Source organism: Dipodomys merriami, unplaced genomic scaffold, assembly GCF_024711535.1.
Source record: "Dipodomys merriami isolate MVZ:Mamm:240054 unplaced genomic scaffold, mDipMer1.0.p SCAF_26, whole genome shotgun sequence".
NCBI classification, from domain to species: domain Eukaryota; kingdom Metazoa; phylum Chordata; class Mammalia; order Rodentia; family Heteromyidae; genus Dipodomys; species Dipodomys merriami.
In genome coordinates, this window is record NW_027204048.1 from 4526808 (window position 1) to 4541444 (window position 14637).

The window sequence follows — 14637 nt, forward strand, 5'->3', positions numbered from 1 at the left end:
CGTCCAAAGCCTTTTCTTTTCTCAGCAGTACTTGGGGTTTGAACTGAAGCTTGCTAAGGTGGTGCTCTGCTGCTTGAGCCATGCCTCCAGCCCCTTTTTGTTATGGTAGAGTCTCCATTTATGCCTTGGCCAGCCTGGGCTGCAGCCCTGCTGTGCCTCCCAGTGTTGCCGGGGCCACAGACTCCTGCACTGCGCCCGGCATTGCTGGGACAGCAGGCTTGTGCCACCATGCCCAAATATCAGTTGAGATGGGGTTGTGTGAACTATGCACTGGCTAAGCCAAAGCTTTTTTTGTTGTTAGTCCTGGGCTTGAACTCAGGGCCTGGGCACTGTCCCTGGGCTCTTTTGCTCAAGGCTAATGCTCTACCACTTGGAGCCACCGCTCTACTTCTGTTTTTCTGGTGATTAATTGGAGATAAGAGTCTCATGGACTTTCCTGCCCGGGCTGGCTTTGAACCTTGGTCCTGATCTCAGCCTCCTGGGATGAGGAGTGTGAGCTGGCAGTGCCAAAGCTTCCCTGCTGCACCCCCTCCACCCCCCCGCTTGTGGGTCCTGAACCCTGGGTCTGGGCACTGCCCCTCAGCTCTTCAGGTCACAACAAGTGCGCTACCACTTGAGCCACAGCACCACTCCCAACTTTTTCTGCTTCTGTGGTGCTGAGGAATCGAACCCAGGGCCTCATGAGTGCAAGGCAAGCGCTCTACCACTGAGCCACCTTCCCAGCCTAGCCAAAGCTGTTTTGAGATTCAGTTTTCTTACGTAGCCCAGGCTGGCCATCCTCCTGCGTCCACCTCCAGAATGCTGGGACTGCAGTGTGCGTCAGTGCGCTCAGCCTAGAATCAACCATCTTTAGAGAACTCAGCTGGCCGCCTGGTGGCTGAGGCCCCAGTGGACTGTCAGAAGTGAAGCCTCTTTCCCCTTTAGGCATGGACTATGAGGCGCGGGCAAGTGGTTGGAGCTGGAAAACGGGGAGCCCCTCCCCTGCCCCAGGAGTCTCCCCTTCCCAAGCGGCACAGGCCCCCTTGTGGGGTCTAACTTGGCTCTGCTGGATGCCACTGGGCAACATGGCACCAGGCCATGTCATGTTCTCTCTTCCATGTCAGGATTTGCTTGTTTGCTTGTGAAGCGGTGTTGTGTGGTCAGCAAAGCTGCAGGAAGACAATCCCTAGGTGGCCAGGTGCAGTGGCTGACATCTGTAATCCCAGTGACTGCCCAGGATGAGATCTGGTGGATTGAGGTCTGAGGCTAGCCCAGGCAAAAAGTCAGCCTGCCTCAGCCTCCCAAGCGCAGGGATTACAGACGCGCACCCCCATGTCCACCGCTCCCTGTACTGTGTGTCATTTCTAGATCACTGGTGTGTGAGGAGGGCGGGTCCTGGCGGTCGGGCTGCAGGATTTCTGTGGGGCCCCCACATGCTGCCTGCATGCAGCCTTTCTCTTCATCTCTTCAGCAGCGGCGTCTCCGTCCCGCCTCGCCCGGGTCAGGCTGCTTCTCCGCCAGTGCTGCCCTTGCCCACCGCCGCGCTGGGGAGCCATCACGGGCAGCCCAAATGCCAGGCACACCAGCCCAAGAATATGTGGCTTTGTTGGCCCGGCCCGGGCGTGGGAAGCTGGGGACAAAGTGGCATTGTGCTCATGTGGGGGCCCCGGGGCAGGGATGGAGATGGAGCCTGGCCCTGCCTCAGCCCAGCCTGGGCAGTCGAGATGGCGTGGGTGGAAATGTTCACAACTTCCCCTGGGGAGCCAGGAATCCTGGGGTCCCACGTGTAGGACCTTATGCCTGAGATCAATGCCAGGCCCCAAGCTGAGTGAACAAAGGACTGAGGGCCTCCAGGGAGGGGCGCATGGCACCCTAGCCGGGCCGCATGGGAAGTGGGCACCGCCCGCTCCCCCACACCTCTCCTGGGCCATTCCCGCTCCTCTGTTCCCTGTGCTGTCAGCTCGTGGACGATGACGCCTCCTTTCTCTCTCCTCTCTCCTCTCTCTCTGTCTCTCTCTGTCTGTCTCTCTCTGGCTTTCCTCTCCCATCCTGTCCCTGTGTCCCCTGTCCCCGTTCCCCTGTCTCTGGGTGGAGCCAGACCCAGACCCAGCTGGAGCACGCCCGCATTGGGGAGCTGGAGCAGAGCCTGCTACTGGAGAAGGCGCAGGCCGAGCGGCTGCTCAGGGAGTTAGCGGACAACAGGGTAATGCGCCTGCTGCCCGCCGTGCCCGCCGTGCCCACCCGGCCCCGCCACCCTTCCACCTCCTCTCTGCCTCTGGCTGCTCTCGCCGCGTCCTGTTCTCCGGAGGAAGCAGATATTCCCGAACACGCTGGGGCTGTGGGAGCTGGGGTCCCTGGGCGTTTACCCGCCTACTTGCCGAGATCCCCCCCATCTGCAGGGCAGAGCTGTGCCGCATTTCCATGGGTCCTAGGACCGACTGCAGCACCCAGTGAAATGGGGAGTCCAGGAAGGCTGCCATGGGCATGAGGTGCCATGAGTTCCAAGGAGTGGCACGCGCTTGGAGGGGCGCTGACGGCCATGGGGAAAGAGCGTGCACTGTGCGGGTGTCTGCAGACACGGGCATCTTCACACAGCCACGGCTCAGCATCCGTGTGCACGAAGCTGCGTTCACACCCATCCAGTCTCCAAGTGGCCAACTCCATCCACACAGGTGGCATGGGCATGCCTGTAATCCCAGCACTGGGGAGGCTGAAGCAAGAAAATGGATGCCAGCCCAGGCTATGTATTGAGAGCCTGTTTCAAAACTTTAAAAGGCCTTAGGGCTGTAGCCCCGGAGTAGATTGATGCAGCAAGCACCAGGCCCCAGATTCCATGGCAGGTGCACATGCAAATGTATGCGAATGCACACAAATGCAGGATGGGGTGCTTATGTAGCTGGAAAACCCCAAGTTTAATCCTCATATCAGAGAAGCAGGGCAACGTCTTTCTTTTTTTTTTTTTTTTTGCCAGTCCTGGGTTTTGAACTCAGGGCCTGGGCACTATCCCTGAGCTTCTTTTGTTCTCAAGACTAGCACTCTACCACGAGCCACAGCACCACTTCTGGCTTTTTCTGCTTATGTAGTGATGAGTAATCGGCCCCAGGGTCTCATGCATGCAAGGCAAACACTCTACCACAGAGCCACCTTCCCAGCCCAGCAGGATTTCCAAATCTGTGACCACTGACGTGATCAGGGGCCCTTTGGGAGGGTAGAGGCCCCCAACGGGTCTGTTTTGCTGGAGGCCTGAAACCTGCCCCTTCGGCCACCCCTCCTACCTGCCCCTCTGGGTACCAGCCACTCATGTTGGGACCTCTAAAGTAAGGGGATGGCAAAGCTACTCTGGACTCTGCTTATTGGAACTAGCATTAGCTTGACCAGGCATAGTGGTGCACACCTATAATCTCAGCCACTCGGGAGGAGGTAGGAGAATCACAGTCTTAGTCTGGCCTCCAGTTTAAAAAAAAAAAAAGTTTAAGATCCTGTCTGTAAACACCAAAAGCAAAAATGGTTGGAGACATGACTCAAGCAGTAGAGCGCCTGCCTAGCTTGCACAGCCCTTAGGCACAAGATGCTGGCTTCTCTTACCCACACATGTGGCTTCATTATTAGGGTGCAGCCAGTGCCCAGGAGGGAGGGGTGCCTTTTCCCCAGCTGGTATGTGTCCTCTTGCGGTCCAGCTGGCTGCTGACAACTGTTTGTGCCGATACTGGGGCTTGAACTCAGGGCCTGGGTGCTGCCCCTCAGCATTTCTATTGAAGGCGGGCACTCTACTACTCAAGCCACAGCTCCATGTCTGGCTTTTTGGTAGTCAGTTGGAGATTAGAGTCTCGTGGACATTTCCAGCGGGGCTGGCTTTGAATCTCGGTCCTCAGGTCTCAGCCTCCCGAGTAGCTGGGATGGGCTCCCGACCTGCGACCTGACTCCCACCCTTTCTCTCCCAACAGCTGACCACGGTAGCCGAGAAGTCTCGGGTTCTGCAGTTGGAGGAGGAGCTGAGCCTGCGGCGCGGTGAGATCCAGGAGCTGCAGCAGTGCCTGCTGCAGTCAGGGCCGCTGCCTGCGGACCACCCCGAGGCTGCCGAAGCGCTGCGGCTGCGGGAGCGGCTGCTGTCCAGCCAGGAGCGGCAGCCAGAGGGCAGCGCGCTCCGGGACAAGTATGAGGAGGCGCTGAAGGCCTATCAGGCCGAGGCGGACAGGCTGCGGGCGGCCAACGAGAAGTACGCGCAGGAGGTGGCCGACCTGAAGGCCAAGGTGCGGCAGGCCACGCACGAGAACATGGGCCTCATGGACAACTGGAAGTCCAGGCTGGACTCGCTGGCCTCTGACCACCAGAAGTCCCTGGAGGGGCTCAAGGCCACGCTGAGCTCGGGCCCGGGTGCCCAGCAGAAGGAGATCGGAGAGCTGAAGGCTGTGATAGAGGGTATCAAAATGGAGCACCAGCTGGAGTTGGGCAATCTGCGTGCCAAGCAGGACCTGGAGGCAGCCATGCACGCCAAGGAGAAGGAGGGCCTGCAGCAGAAGCTGCAGGAGGCCCAGGACGAGCTGGCTGGCCTCGGGCAGCAGTGGCAGGCCCAGCTGGAGGCCCAGGCCACACAGCACCGGCAGGAGCTGCAGGAGGCTCAGGACCGGTGCCGGGATGCCCAGCTACGCGTGCAGGAGCTGGAGGGGCTGGATGTGGAGTACCGCGGCCAGGCGCAGGCCATCGAGTTCCTCAAGCAGCAGATCGCCCTGGCCGAAAAGAAAATGCTGGACTTCGAGCTGCTGCAGCGGGCCGAAGCCCAGAGCAAGGCGGAGGCCGAGGGGCTTCGGGAGAAGCTCCTGGTGGCGGAGAACAGACTCCAGGCGCTCGAGGCCCTGTGCTCGGCTCAGCACAGCCACGTAGGCGGCTCCTGCAGGCCAGCTGGGCAGGGTGTGGGTGGGATGGGCCTCTGTGTGGTGGCCCAGGGCCTCCCAGGTACCCTGAGGGGGGCAGGGGGGGGGTGGCCCTTGCCTGGCAGGCACAACTTCCCCCTCGCCCCAGCAAAGCGAGAAAAAGGAAAAATGCAACCTGCCCAGCACGGTGGTTGATGCTTATAGTCCAGGCTTCTGGGGAGATGGAGCTCTGGGGATCACAATGGGAGGTCAGCTCGTGCATAAAAGTACAGTGCTTGAGAGGCCAGGTGCCACTAGTGGCTCACGCCTGTAATCCCAGCTACCCAGGAGGTTGAGGTCTGAGGGTCACAGTTCAAAGCCAACCTGGATAGGAAAGTCTGTGAGACTCAAATCTCTTGAGTAACCACCAGAAAACCAGAAGTGGTGCCATGGCTCAAAGTGATAGAGTGCTAGCCTTGAGAAAAAGAGCTCAGGGACTGCTCAGGCCCAGAGTTCAAGCCCTATGACTGACAAAATGGAAAAAAATATATATATATATGCTTGAGAGTCCATCACAACCGAAGGCCAGGCGTAGCAAGGCAGGTCTGCTGCCCCAGCCGCAGGCAGCACAAGTAGGAGATTGCACCCCAGGGCATGATGGGGGAGATTTTGCCTTGAAAATTCCAAGGCAAAAAGCCGGGCACTGGTGGCTCATGCCTGTAATCCTAGCTACTCCAGAGGCTGAGATCTGAGGATCGCGGTTCAAAGCCAGCCCGGGCAGGAGAGACTGTGAGACTCCTATCTCCAATAAACCACCAGAAAACCGGAAGTGGCGCTGTAGCTCAAGTGGTAGAGCGCTCGCCTTCAGCTGAAGAGCTGAGGGACAGCGCCCAGGCCCAGAGTTCAAGGCCCATGACCGACAAAAAAAAAAAAAGAAAATTCCAAGGCAAAAGGGGACTGGAAAAAGCCGGGCGCTGGTGGCTCACGCCTGTAATCCTAGCTACTCAGGAGGCTGAGATCTGAGGATCGCGGTTCAAAGCCAGCCCGGGCAGGAAAGACCGTGAGACTCCTATCTCCAATAAACCACCAGAAAACCGGAAGTGGCGCTGTAGCTCAAGTGGTAGAGCCCTCGCCTTGAGCTGAAGAGCTGAGGCACAACGCCCAGGCCCAGAGTTCAAGCCCCACGACCGACAAAAAAAAAAAAAAAAAAGGGGACTGGAGACCTGGCTCAAGCAGTGGTGGTGGCTCAGTGACGGGGTGGGGCTTGAGTGTGGATCAGGCAGTAGCCAGCTTGGGTTCAAGTCCCTGTAATCTCTCCTCCCAATGCTTCTTGTCAGGATGGTGACAGGCTGGAGATGGGTCCCGTGGTGGAGTCCCTAGATTCCACCCCTGGGGCCACCCTCAGAGGACATGACACTCGGTCCCCACAGAACAGCCATGTGGCGGGAAGCTGCCGCCTGGGTGCCCATCTCCAACAAGTGCACTGGCCCAGGGGCCCAGCATGGCCTCCCCCCACCACCACCCGTGAAGCCAGCAGCTGTCCCCAGAGCCAGGGCTCCCGGGCGCTCTGCAGGACTGGCCTTCCCTGGGATGGAAGAGAATGGGTGCCCAGCCCCACATTGCCCTGGGGTGGCATGGCTTGCCCTGGTGCCCATTGGCAGGGTGACCAGTCCGGTGGCCAGCAGAGCCCATGAAGGTGCCAGGATGACAGAGCCCCATGGGAGGGGTGGCCAGTGACAGACCTGGTCAGCCTCCAAGGGTCCCCACCAGGCAGCCCTGCTCCATGGGTTGGCTGCAGTGGGGGGGAGGGGGCTGTTTGTGAAGTCCTTCCTGTGTCCCGCCCCCATGCACTCGCATGGTCCCTGCTTGCCGGGATCTGGGCTGGAGGAAGGAGGCGGCCGGGCTAGTCAGAGGGAAGCTGATGGGCAGGTGGATCAAGGCTGCAGCCCTGGACCTTGGTGCCCTTAGTTGTGGAGGTTTGCAGACCTTGGTGACAGAGGCCTGAGGGTGACCCCACCCCTTGTGTCACGAAGGGGCCCCCTGTGGCCCCGGGTTCAGACATAATCTGGAAAGGACAAAGTAAAATGGATGGGATGGGCGCTCGGCTTTGATGGGCTCTGCTCCCCCTGCTGCCGGGCTGCACCGCGCACCTCGTGGGCTCTGGACAGTGGGTGAGAACTTGCGGAGGGGGCGCAGGCACTGTCCACAGTCTTTTTTTTTTTTTTTTTTTTTTTGTCGGTCGTGGGGCTTGAACTCTGGGCCTGGGCGCTGTCCCTCAGCTCTTCAGCTCAAGGCGAGCGCTCTACCACTTGAGCTACAGCGCCACTTCCGGTTTTCTGGTGGTTTTATTGGAGATAGGAGTCTCACGGTCTCTCCTGCCCGGGCTGGCTTTGAACCGTGATCCTCAGATCTCAGCCTCCTGAGTAGCTAGGATTACAGGCGTGAGCCACCAGCGCCCGGCTCTTTTTTTTTTTTTAATGTTGCTCATGGACCTTGAACTCTGGGCCTGGTCACTGTCCATGAGCTCTTCAGCTTAAGGCGAGCGCTCTACCACTTGAGCCACAGTGCCACTTCTGGTTTTCTGGTGGTAAATTGGAGATAAGAGTCTCACAGACTTTTCTGCCCAGGCTGGCTTTGATCCAAGATCCTCAGATCTCAGCCTCCTGAGTAACTAGGATTACAGGCGTGAGCCACTGGTGCCCGGCTCTACAGTCTTTTTTTGTTTGTTTGTTTTTGTTTGTTTGGGTCTGGTCGTGGGGCCTCAACTCTGGGCCTGGGCGCTATCCCTCAGCTCTTCAGCTCAAGGCTAGCGCTCTACCACTTGAGCCACAGCGCCACTTCCGGCTTTTTTCTTTTTGCTTATGTGGTGCTGAGGAATCGAACCCAGGGCCTCAGGCATGCAAAGCAAAGCGCTCTACCACTGAGCCACCTTCCCAGCCCCGGCTCTACAGTCTTTTGACTTGTGTACCAGACTCTTTAGTGTTTGTACCTGTTCTGGTGCTTGAACTCAGGGCCTGAGTTCCGTCCCTTATCTTTTTCACTCAAGGCCACGGCTCTACTTCCAGCTTCTTGCTGATTAATTAAATAAGAGTCTCATGTATTTCCTGTCTAGGCTGGCTTTGAACTTCAGTCCTCAGATCTCAAATCTTTTCAGTTGCTAGGCTTACAGGCATGAGCTACCAGCTCCCAACTACCAGGTAGCCCAGGCTGGCCTTGACCTCCATTTCTTCCTTCCTCAGCCTCTTGAGGAAGGCACATACCACTATACCTGTTCAATTTATATTTTTTTAAAAATTGGGTTTTTTTTTTTGTCAGTCATGGGCTTGAACTCTGGGCCTGAGTACTATCTCTCAGCTCTTCAGCTCAAGGTTAGCTCACTACCACTTGAGTCACAGTGCCACTTCTGGTTTTCTGGTAGTTTATTGGAGATGTTTCATAGCCTTTTCTGCCCAGGCTGGATTTGAACTATGATCCTCAGACCTGTCTCCTGAATAGTTAGAATTATGGGTGTGAGTCCCAGCACCCGCTGTAGTACCGTGACTAAGGAGGGATGGAGGTCTGCAGCAGTAGCTCATGGAGGTGAAGCCAAGGGGCTGCCTCTGTCATGGGGAGGCTGCGTGGGGACATGGTGGCCCTGGACACCGCATCAAGGCCCTTACACAGGATGAGGTGTGGGGGGACTGGTGGACCAGGCAACAGGCAGGACCCTGCCTTCTTCCAGGTGATCGAGGCCAATGACCTTTCGGAGGAGAAGATGAGCATGAAGGAGACGCTGGAGGGTGAGTAGGATGGACAGGAATGGCTGGGCCTATTGTGCCACCACCAGGATGACAGGATGACGGGCATGAGCCATCGGTGCCTGGCCCTCCTTTTTTTGTTTATGTTTCTTGTTTTTTGGTCAGTTGTGGGGCTGGAACTCTAGGCCTGGACGCTGTCCCTGAGCTCTTCAGCTCAAGGCTAGCGCTCTACCATTTGAGCTACAGCGCCACTTCCAGCCTTTTCTGTTTATGTAGTGCTGAGGATTTGAACCCAGGGCCTCATGCATGCTAGGCAAGCACTCTACCACTGAGCCACCTTCTCAGCCCCCTCCTTTGCTTTTTAAAAATTCCTTTGGCCCTGGGCACCAGTGGCTCACCTATAGTCCAGCTCAGGCAGAAAAAAAGTTGTAAAGACATCATCTTCAAAATACCCAGCAAAAAGAAGGGCTAGAGGTATAGCTCAAGTGGTAGAGCACCAGCCAAAATAGCTTGGGTGCCCTAGCCCCAGGTTCAAGCCTCGGTACCAGCCAACACACACACAATTAGAATCTTGGTATTTTTATTTATAGCTGGGCATGGTAGTGCACACCTACCATGCCAGCACTCAAGAAGCTGAGGTAGGAGGATGGAGTTCTAGGCCAGCCTGAGCTATATTGTTAGACCTCGTTTAAGAGAAGGAACCAAACGGGAGGGGAGCCTGGTCTGTCCCCGTGCCTGGTGACACAGGACTCGGGAGTGACTGGCGTGTGGTCCAGCATTCTGCCCTGGCCAGGACACAGGGCAGTTCACAGCGAAGAGTGAGGAAGGGCTGGGCCCTGGAGGCCCAGTGTGGCCTCCTTGGAGAGGTCAGGCCTCCCTGGAGCATACCAAGCCCCTCTTCTGCCCTAGACCTGCAGGACAAGCTCCACAAGAGGGACAAAGAGGTGATGGCATTGACGTCCCAGGCCGAGACACTTGGGGCCCAAGTAAGTGGTAAGTCTCCGTCCTTTAGCCCTGAGAGGGGCAATGTGGGGGGCGGGGGGGTGCCCTTACCTTCCTCTGAATGCTGGACTGCATTCCCGTAGGACCCCCCCCCCATCCCTGTCACATCACGTGGCTAAGCGAGTCCACAGAAGTCAGGGGCCCTGGGCCACAGCTCAGCCTCCTTGTCTAATTGCTGCATGTCTGCCATGCCCTGAGGCAGGGGCACCTGTTCCTGACCCACTGCCCGGGCACTGGTTTTGGAGTTTGTCTTGTTCTGTGAGGTCCTCTTCTCGGGCTGGCCCCCCCGAGCCCCAGCGCCCTGGGTGGACCTGGGTCCCCGAAGGGCTCAACCCTCTCCCCATGGCCTTGGGCAGCGCTGGAAGCCAAGTGCAAGGCCGCGGAGAAGAGGACGGACGCACTGCTGAAGGAGAAGCGGCGTCTGGAGGCGGAGCTGGACGCCGCGGCCCGCAGGACTCATGACGGCTCAGGTCAGCTGGTCACCCTCAGCCGGGAGCTGCTGCGGAAGGAGCGGTGAGCCAGCCCCCCCCCCCCCCCCCACCGCACCCTGGGCTGCGATCCTCGCGTCTCAGCCTCCTGAGTAGGCTGGGCGCTGGGCCCCGGCGGCGGGGCGGGCTGACGCCCCTCCTGTGCTCCCAGGAGTCTGAACGAGCTGAGGGTGCTGCTCCTGGAGGCCAATCGCCACTCGCCGGGACCTGAGCGGGACCTGAGCCGCGAGGTGCACAAGGCTGAGTGGCGGATCAAGGAGCAGAAACTGAAGGATGACATCCGGGGTCTGCGGGAGGAGCTCACGGGGCTGGTACTTGGGGGACTGGGCGGGGCCTGTGGGAGGGACTGGCGGGGGTGGGACAGGGCGGGGCCTGTGGGAGGGGGGCCATGGCAGGCTGAGGCCCGGTGGGGGTCAGCCCAGTGGGGCCTGTGCCCAGGCGGGTGGCTGTCCGGGTAGGGAGCCCCCGCGCCCCAAGGGAATTGGCCAGAACTTCCAGGCTGTGCTGGGGTCCCCGGGGGGATTCCACCCAGTCTCCCCAGACTCCTCTTCCTTTCCCAGGCTTGCTTGGCTTCTGTTTTGGTTTTGTACCAGTTCTGGGACTTGAACTCAGAGACTGGCGCTGTCCCATAGAGTTTTCACTCAAGGTGGGCACTCCATTTGAGCCACAGCTCTACTTCTGGCTTTTGATGGTTCATTGGAGAGTCTTCCGGACTTTCCTGCCCGGACTGGCTTCAAACCGCGATCCTTACTAACTGCGTGCCTGGCCTGGCAGGGAGAAGGGAGCAGGGGCGGGCCAGGCCTGCGGGCTCTGCCCAGTCTGGGCCTGATGATCACTGCTATCTTCCCATCCATGCCCTGCAGTCTTGTGGCTATGTGACCAGGCCTGTGCTGGGGTGCTAGGGGGTCTGGGGTGCTTGGTTCTTTGGCTGTCCATCAGCCAGGTGGCATGGGCTCTGCCCAGCGAGCCCGGCCTCCTGAGGCTGGCATGGAGGCCAGGCCAAGGGCCAGGCAGAGCCATCTCTGGGCACTTGGTGGCCCAGTGTCTCGGGGTACGTGGGCCTCAAGGGCTTCTTGTAAGCGCTGACCCCAAGCTCTGCGCAGGACAAGGACCGGGGCCTGGCCGAGCAGAGACGCTTCTCCCTTATCGACCCCACATCCGCGCCGGAGCTGCTCCGCCTGCAGCACCAGCTGCTGAGCACCGAGGATGCACTGCGCGAGGCCCTGGAGCTCACGCGGCAAGTGGAGAAGTTTGTGGAGGCCATGCGGGGCCCTGACCGGGCCCAGGTGAGCACTGGGGCCCAGGCTGCGGGGGTCCAAGCCAGGAAGAACCAGAGACGGGCTGCCCAGCCTGGAGGGAGGAAATGGAGAAAGACAAGGGAGGGAGCAGAAGGGAGGGAGGGAGGGAGGAAGGAGGATGGAGCCCGGCCTGGGATGTTGGTGTTGGGCACTGGCCCCACCCAGTGGGCACCGTGTTCATGGCCTCTGCCCCCCCCCCACTGCAGACCTTGACTTCCGGTTCTGCCAATGGCATCCATCAACCAGACAAGGCCCAGAAGCAGGAGGTAAAGGCACCCCCGTAGGAGGACACCTGGGAAGGCACTAAACGCAGAGGAAGCGGCATGTGTGTGCGTGCCCGTGCGTGCACGCGTGTGCCCCTAACAAGAGGCCATTCACAGAGGCGCGTTCAGGGGCGACAACGTCCTTCCTGCCTTTTTTCTTTGCCTGGCACTGAGGATGAACCCGGAGCTTTGTGTGTGCCAGGAAGGCGCTCTGCCATGGAGCTACACCCCAGTGACCCCCACCCCCATTTTTCTCGACACAGAGTCTCATTGTACTCATACGCCTGGCTGGCCTCTTGCGCCCCCTTCCTGAGCTCCGGGATCACAAGCCGCACCCAGCCTTCTATGCCTCTTGTCTGAGCCAACTGCCACTGTACCCAACACATCGGTATTGTGTAGGCAGGCTGGGTAAGGTGGCTCACGCCTGTAATCTCAGCACTCAGGAGGCAATTGAAGGCTGGATGATGAAGCGCTCCTGAGCTGCTGAGCGCTGGTGGCTCACACCTGTAATCCTATCTATTTAGGAGGCTGCGATGTTAGGATTAAGGTTCGAAGCCAGCCTGTGCAGGAAAGTCTGTGAGACCCTTATCTCCAGTGAACCAAAAAACTGGAAGCGGTGCTGTGGCTCAAAGTGCTAGAACTCTAGTCTTGAGCAAAGAGCACTTGGGGACAGCGCCCAGGCCCTGAGTTCAAGCTCCACGACCAACCTAAATGAATGAATGAATAAAATTAGCTGGGCACTGGTGGCTCACATCCATAATCCTAGCTGTTCAGGAGGCTGAAATCTGAAGGGTTGTGATCTGAAACCAGCCTGGGCAGGAAAATCCATGAGACTCTTCCCTTCAATGAACCCCCAAAATACTGGAAGTGGAGCTGTGGCTCAAGTGGTAGAGCACCTGTCTTGCGTCCAAAAGCTCAGAGAGTGCACCCAGCCCTTGAGTTTTTTGGTGCCCAGTATTGGGCGCCAAGGGGGGAAAAAAAAGTTGAATGAGAGTACAAGGCTATGAGTTCAAACTCCAATATCTCCTCTCCCCAAAAATGTTTTTCCTAGCACCTTTTGTATCAGAGGCTCCCGTGCTTTGTGCAGGTGCAACGCCCCCTCTCCCCGCCAGCTCCCCGCTCTGCCGCTGCCGCCCTGCTCAGGCCTGGCCCCGCCCGCTATGCCCAGACAGAGCTGTCACCCAGCCCACTGCTGTTCTGCAGGGCCTGGAGCCCAGCGCAGCCTTGCCCACGTCCTGAGCCTGGGCCTCCACCTTGCACTTGTGGCCTGCACCTTACTGCCTGCAGCTCTGCTCCCCTGCCAGGCTTGCGGTGCACAGGGCGGGCTCATCCCAGCTGACACATGGGGAAATTGGGGCCTGCCACCCCCATTCCCATCTCCATCCATCCATCCTTTCCCCCTGGGCTCCTTGTAAACCCCACACATTTCCTGCCCCAGGGCCTCGACACCTGCAGGTCCTCTCCCCGCATGCCCACCCGCCCTCCTGCCTTGGCCCTGCTTTCCTCCCCGCCTCTGACCAAACCCTGGCTCCCCCAGGACCGGCACTGACCCCGTGGACCTGGAGGCGGCGTGGCCAGCCGTGACCATAGCAATCTTGCCCCTGCCGGACCAGGAGGTGCCCGGAGCTTGCCATCCACCGCAGCCCGCCCGTCTCAGCCCTCACTTGGGCATGAAGAAGCTTCTGGAACTCTTAGGGAGAAGCTGAGATAACCCTGCCAGAGACTCCCCGGAGCAAGCTGCCCTGACGCCTGTCTGGGTGCCAGGGCCCAGCCGTGCCCCCCGCTGCCCCTGCCCCCTAGGACAAGGTGGTGGGTCCGCGACCCGGGGCCTCCACACTCAGCTTGTCCTGCCCAGGAGGCCGGCTGGGCCCCGCCAGCCTCAGTATTATGCCCGCACCAGCCCCTCTCCACCCTGCGGCCTCGGGCAGCCCTGGCCTGGAGCCAGGGTGACCAGGGCTGGTACCACACTGTCCCCAGGCCACACGGCAAGCGTGGGGTGCGGGGCGGCGCCCACCCCTGCGGGCCCCCAGTTCCAGGAGGGCGGCCTGATGTCCCTCCCCCAGGTACAGGCTGGCAAGGGTCACAGTCACCCCAAGGCAGCTATGGGGGGCAGCCATGTACCCGCCCATGCCCCCCACTCCCCGCTGGCTTCCGTAGCGGATTTAGTAACATCGGCTTAGAAGCGATGCGTGTTAGTGGTTTGGCCAGAGACAGCACTGCTGCTTCTAGCACAATCCAGCAGCTCTGAGTACTAGCGGACCCAGGCCGGGAGGGTGGCCCGGCAGGTTTGTGACAAGCCATCTGGATGGCCTGCCGCACGGCCACCAGGGCCTCTCCTGGCCCTGCCCTTCCCCGCCCTGCCCCCCCCACCCCCTCCCTCCCCCAGTGGAATTGTGGAAGCGTGGCTCGTCTGTCTTCGGGCAATAAAGCTTGTGACTGAGGTGCAGGAGCCGAGTGGTCAAACAGGACTCTGTGGGTGCCTGGAGACCCGAGTCACCCCAAGGCAGCACCTCTCCACCCGTGCCAGGAGAGGAGTTGGTTGGTTCTCACTTTGTTGTCTGCTGGCCTGCTCACGTGAATGGTTATGGGGGTGGCAGTAGAAGTGCATGAGGAGCTGAGTGTGGCGGCACACACCTGTAGTCACAGTTACTTGGGAACACAGAGACAAGAGGCTCAAGATTTGAGGCCAGGACTGGGAAGGTGGCTCAGTGGTAGAGCGCTTGCCTTGCATGCATGAGGCCCTGGGTTCAATTCCTCAGCACCACATAAGCAGAAAAAGCCGGAAGTGGCGCTGTGGCTCAAGTGGTAGAGCGCTAGCCCTGAGCTGAAGAGCTGAGGGACGGCGCCCAGTCCCCACGACTGACCAAAAAAAAAAAAAAAAGGTTTGAGGCCAATTCAGGCAAAATGAGCGAGGCCCTATCTCAAGCACAAAGCCTTAAGTTCAAATCACAGTATTGGCCAAAAACAAAAAACCAGCTATAAGCAGGGAATGCAAATGGAGAATCACCCAGAGATGGCAG

General features: G+C 59.2%; 1 protein-coding gene across 4 annotated transcripts in view; it reads left to right on the top strand.

Annotated features, from left to right (window-relative positions):
- Clip2 (CAP-Gly domain containing linker protein 2) overlaps positions 1–14063 on the top strand; it is a 42738-nt gene extending 28675 nt beyond the window's left edge. For 3 of the 4 annotated variants that reach the window (XM_070035558.1, XM_070035560.1, XM_070035559.1), the window contains 9 exons: positions 2078–2182; positions 3924–4856; positions 8551–8608; positions 9476–9559; positions 9925–10081; positions 10208–10367; positions 11160–11342; positions 11561–11620; positions 13155–14063. In XM_070035558.1, the coding sequence (XP_069891659.1) occupies positions 2078–2182; positions 3924–4856; positions 8551–8608; positions 9476–9559; positions 9925–10081; positions 10208–10367; positions 11160–11342; positions 11561–11620; positions 13155–13166 (1752 nt within the window). In that variant the 3' untranslated portion in view covers positions 13167–14063. The remainder of the gene's footprint in view (positions 1–2077; positions 2183–3923; positions 4857–8550; positions 8609–9475; positions 9560–9924; positions 10082–10207; positions 10368–11159; positions 11343–11560; positions 11621–13154) is intronic. The other variant, XM_070035561.1, reaches the window with a different exon arrangement.
- The last annotated feature ends 574 nt before the right edge of the window (positions 14064–14637 follow it).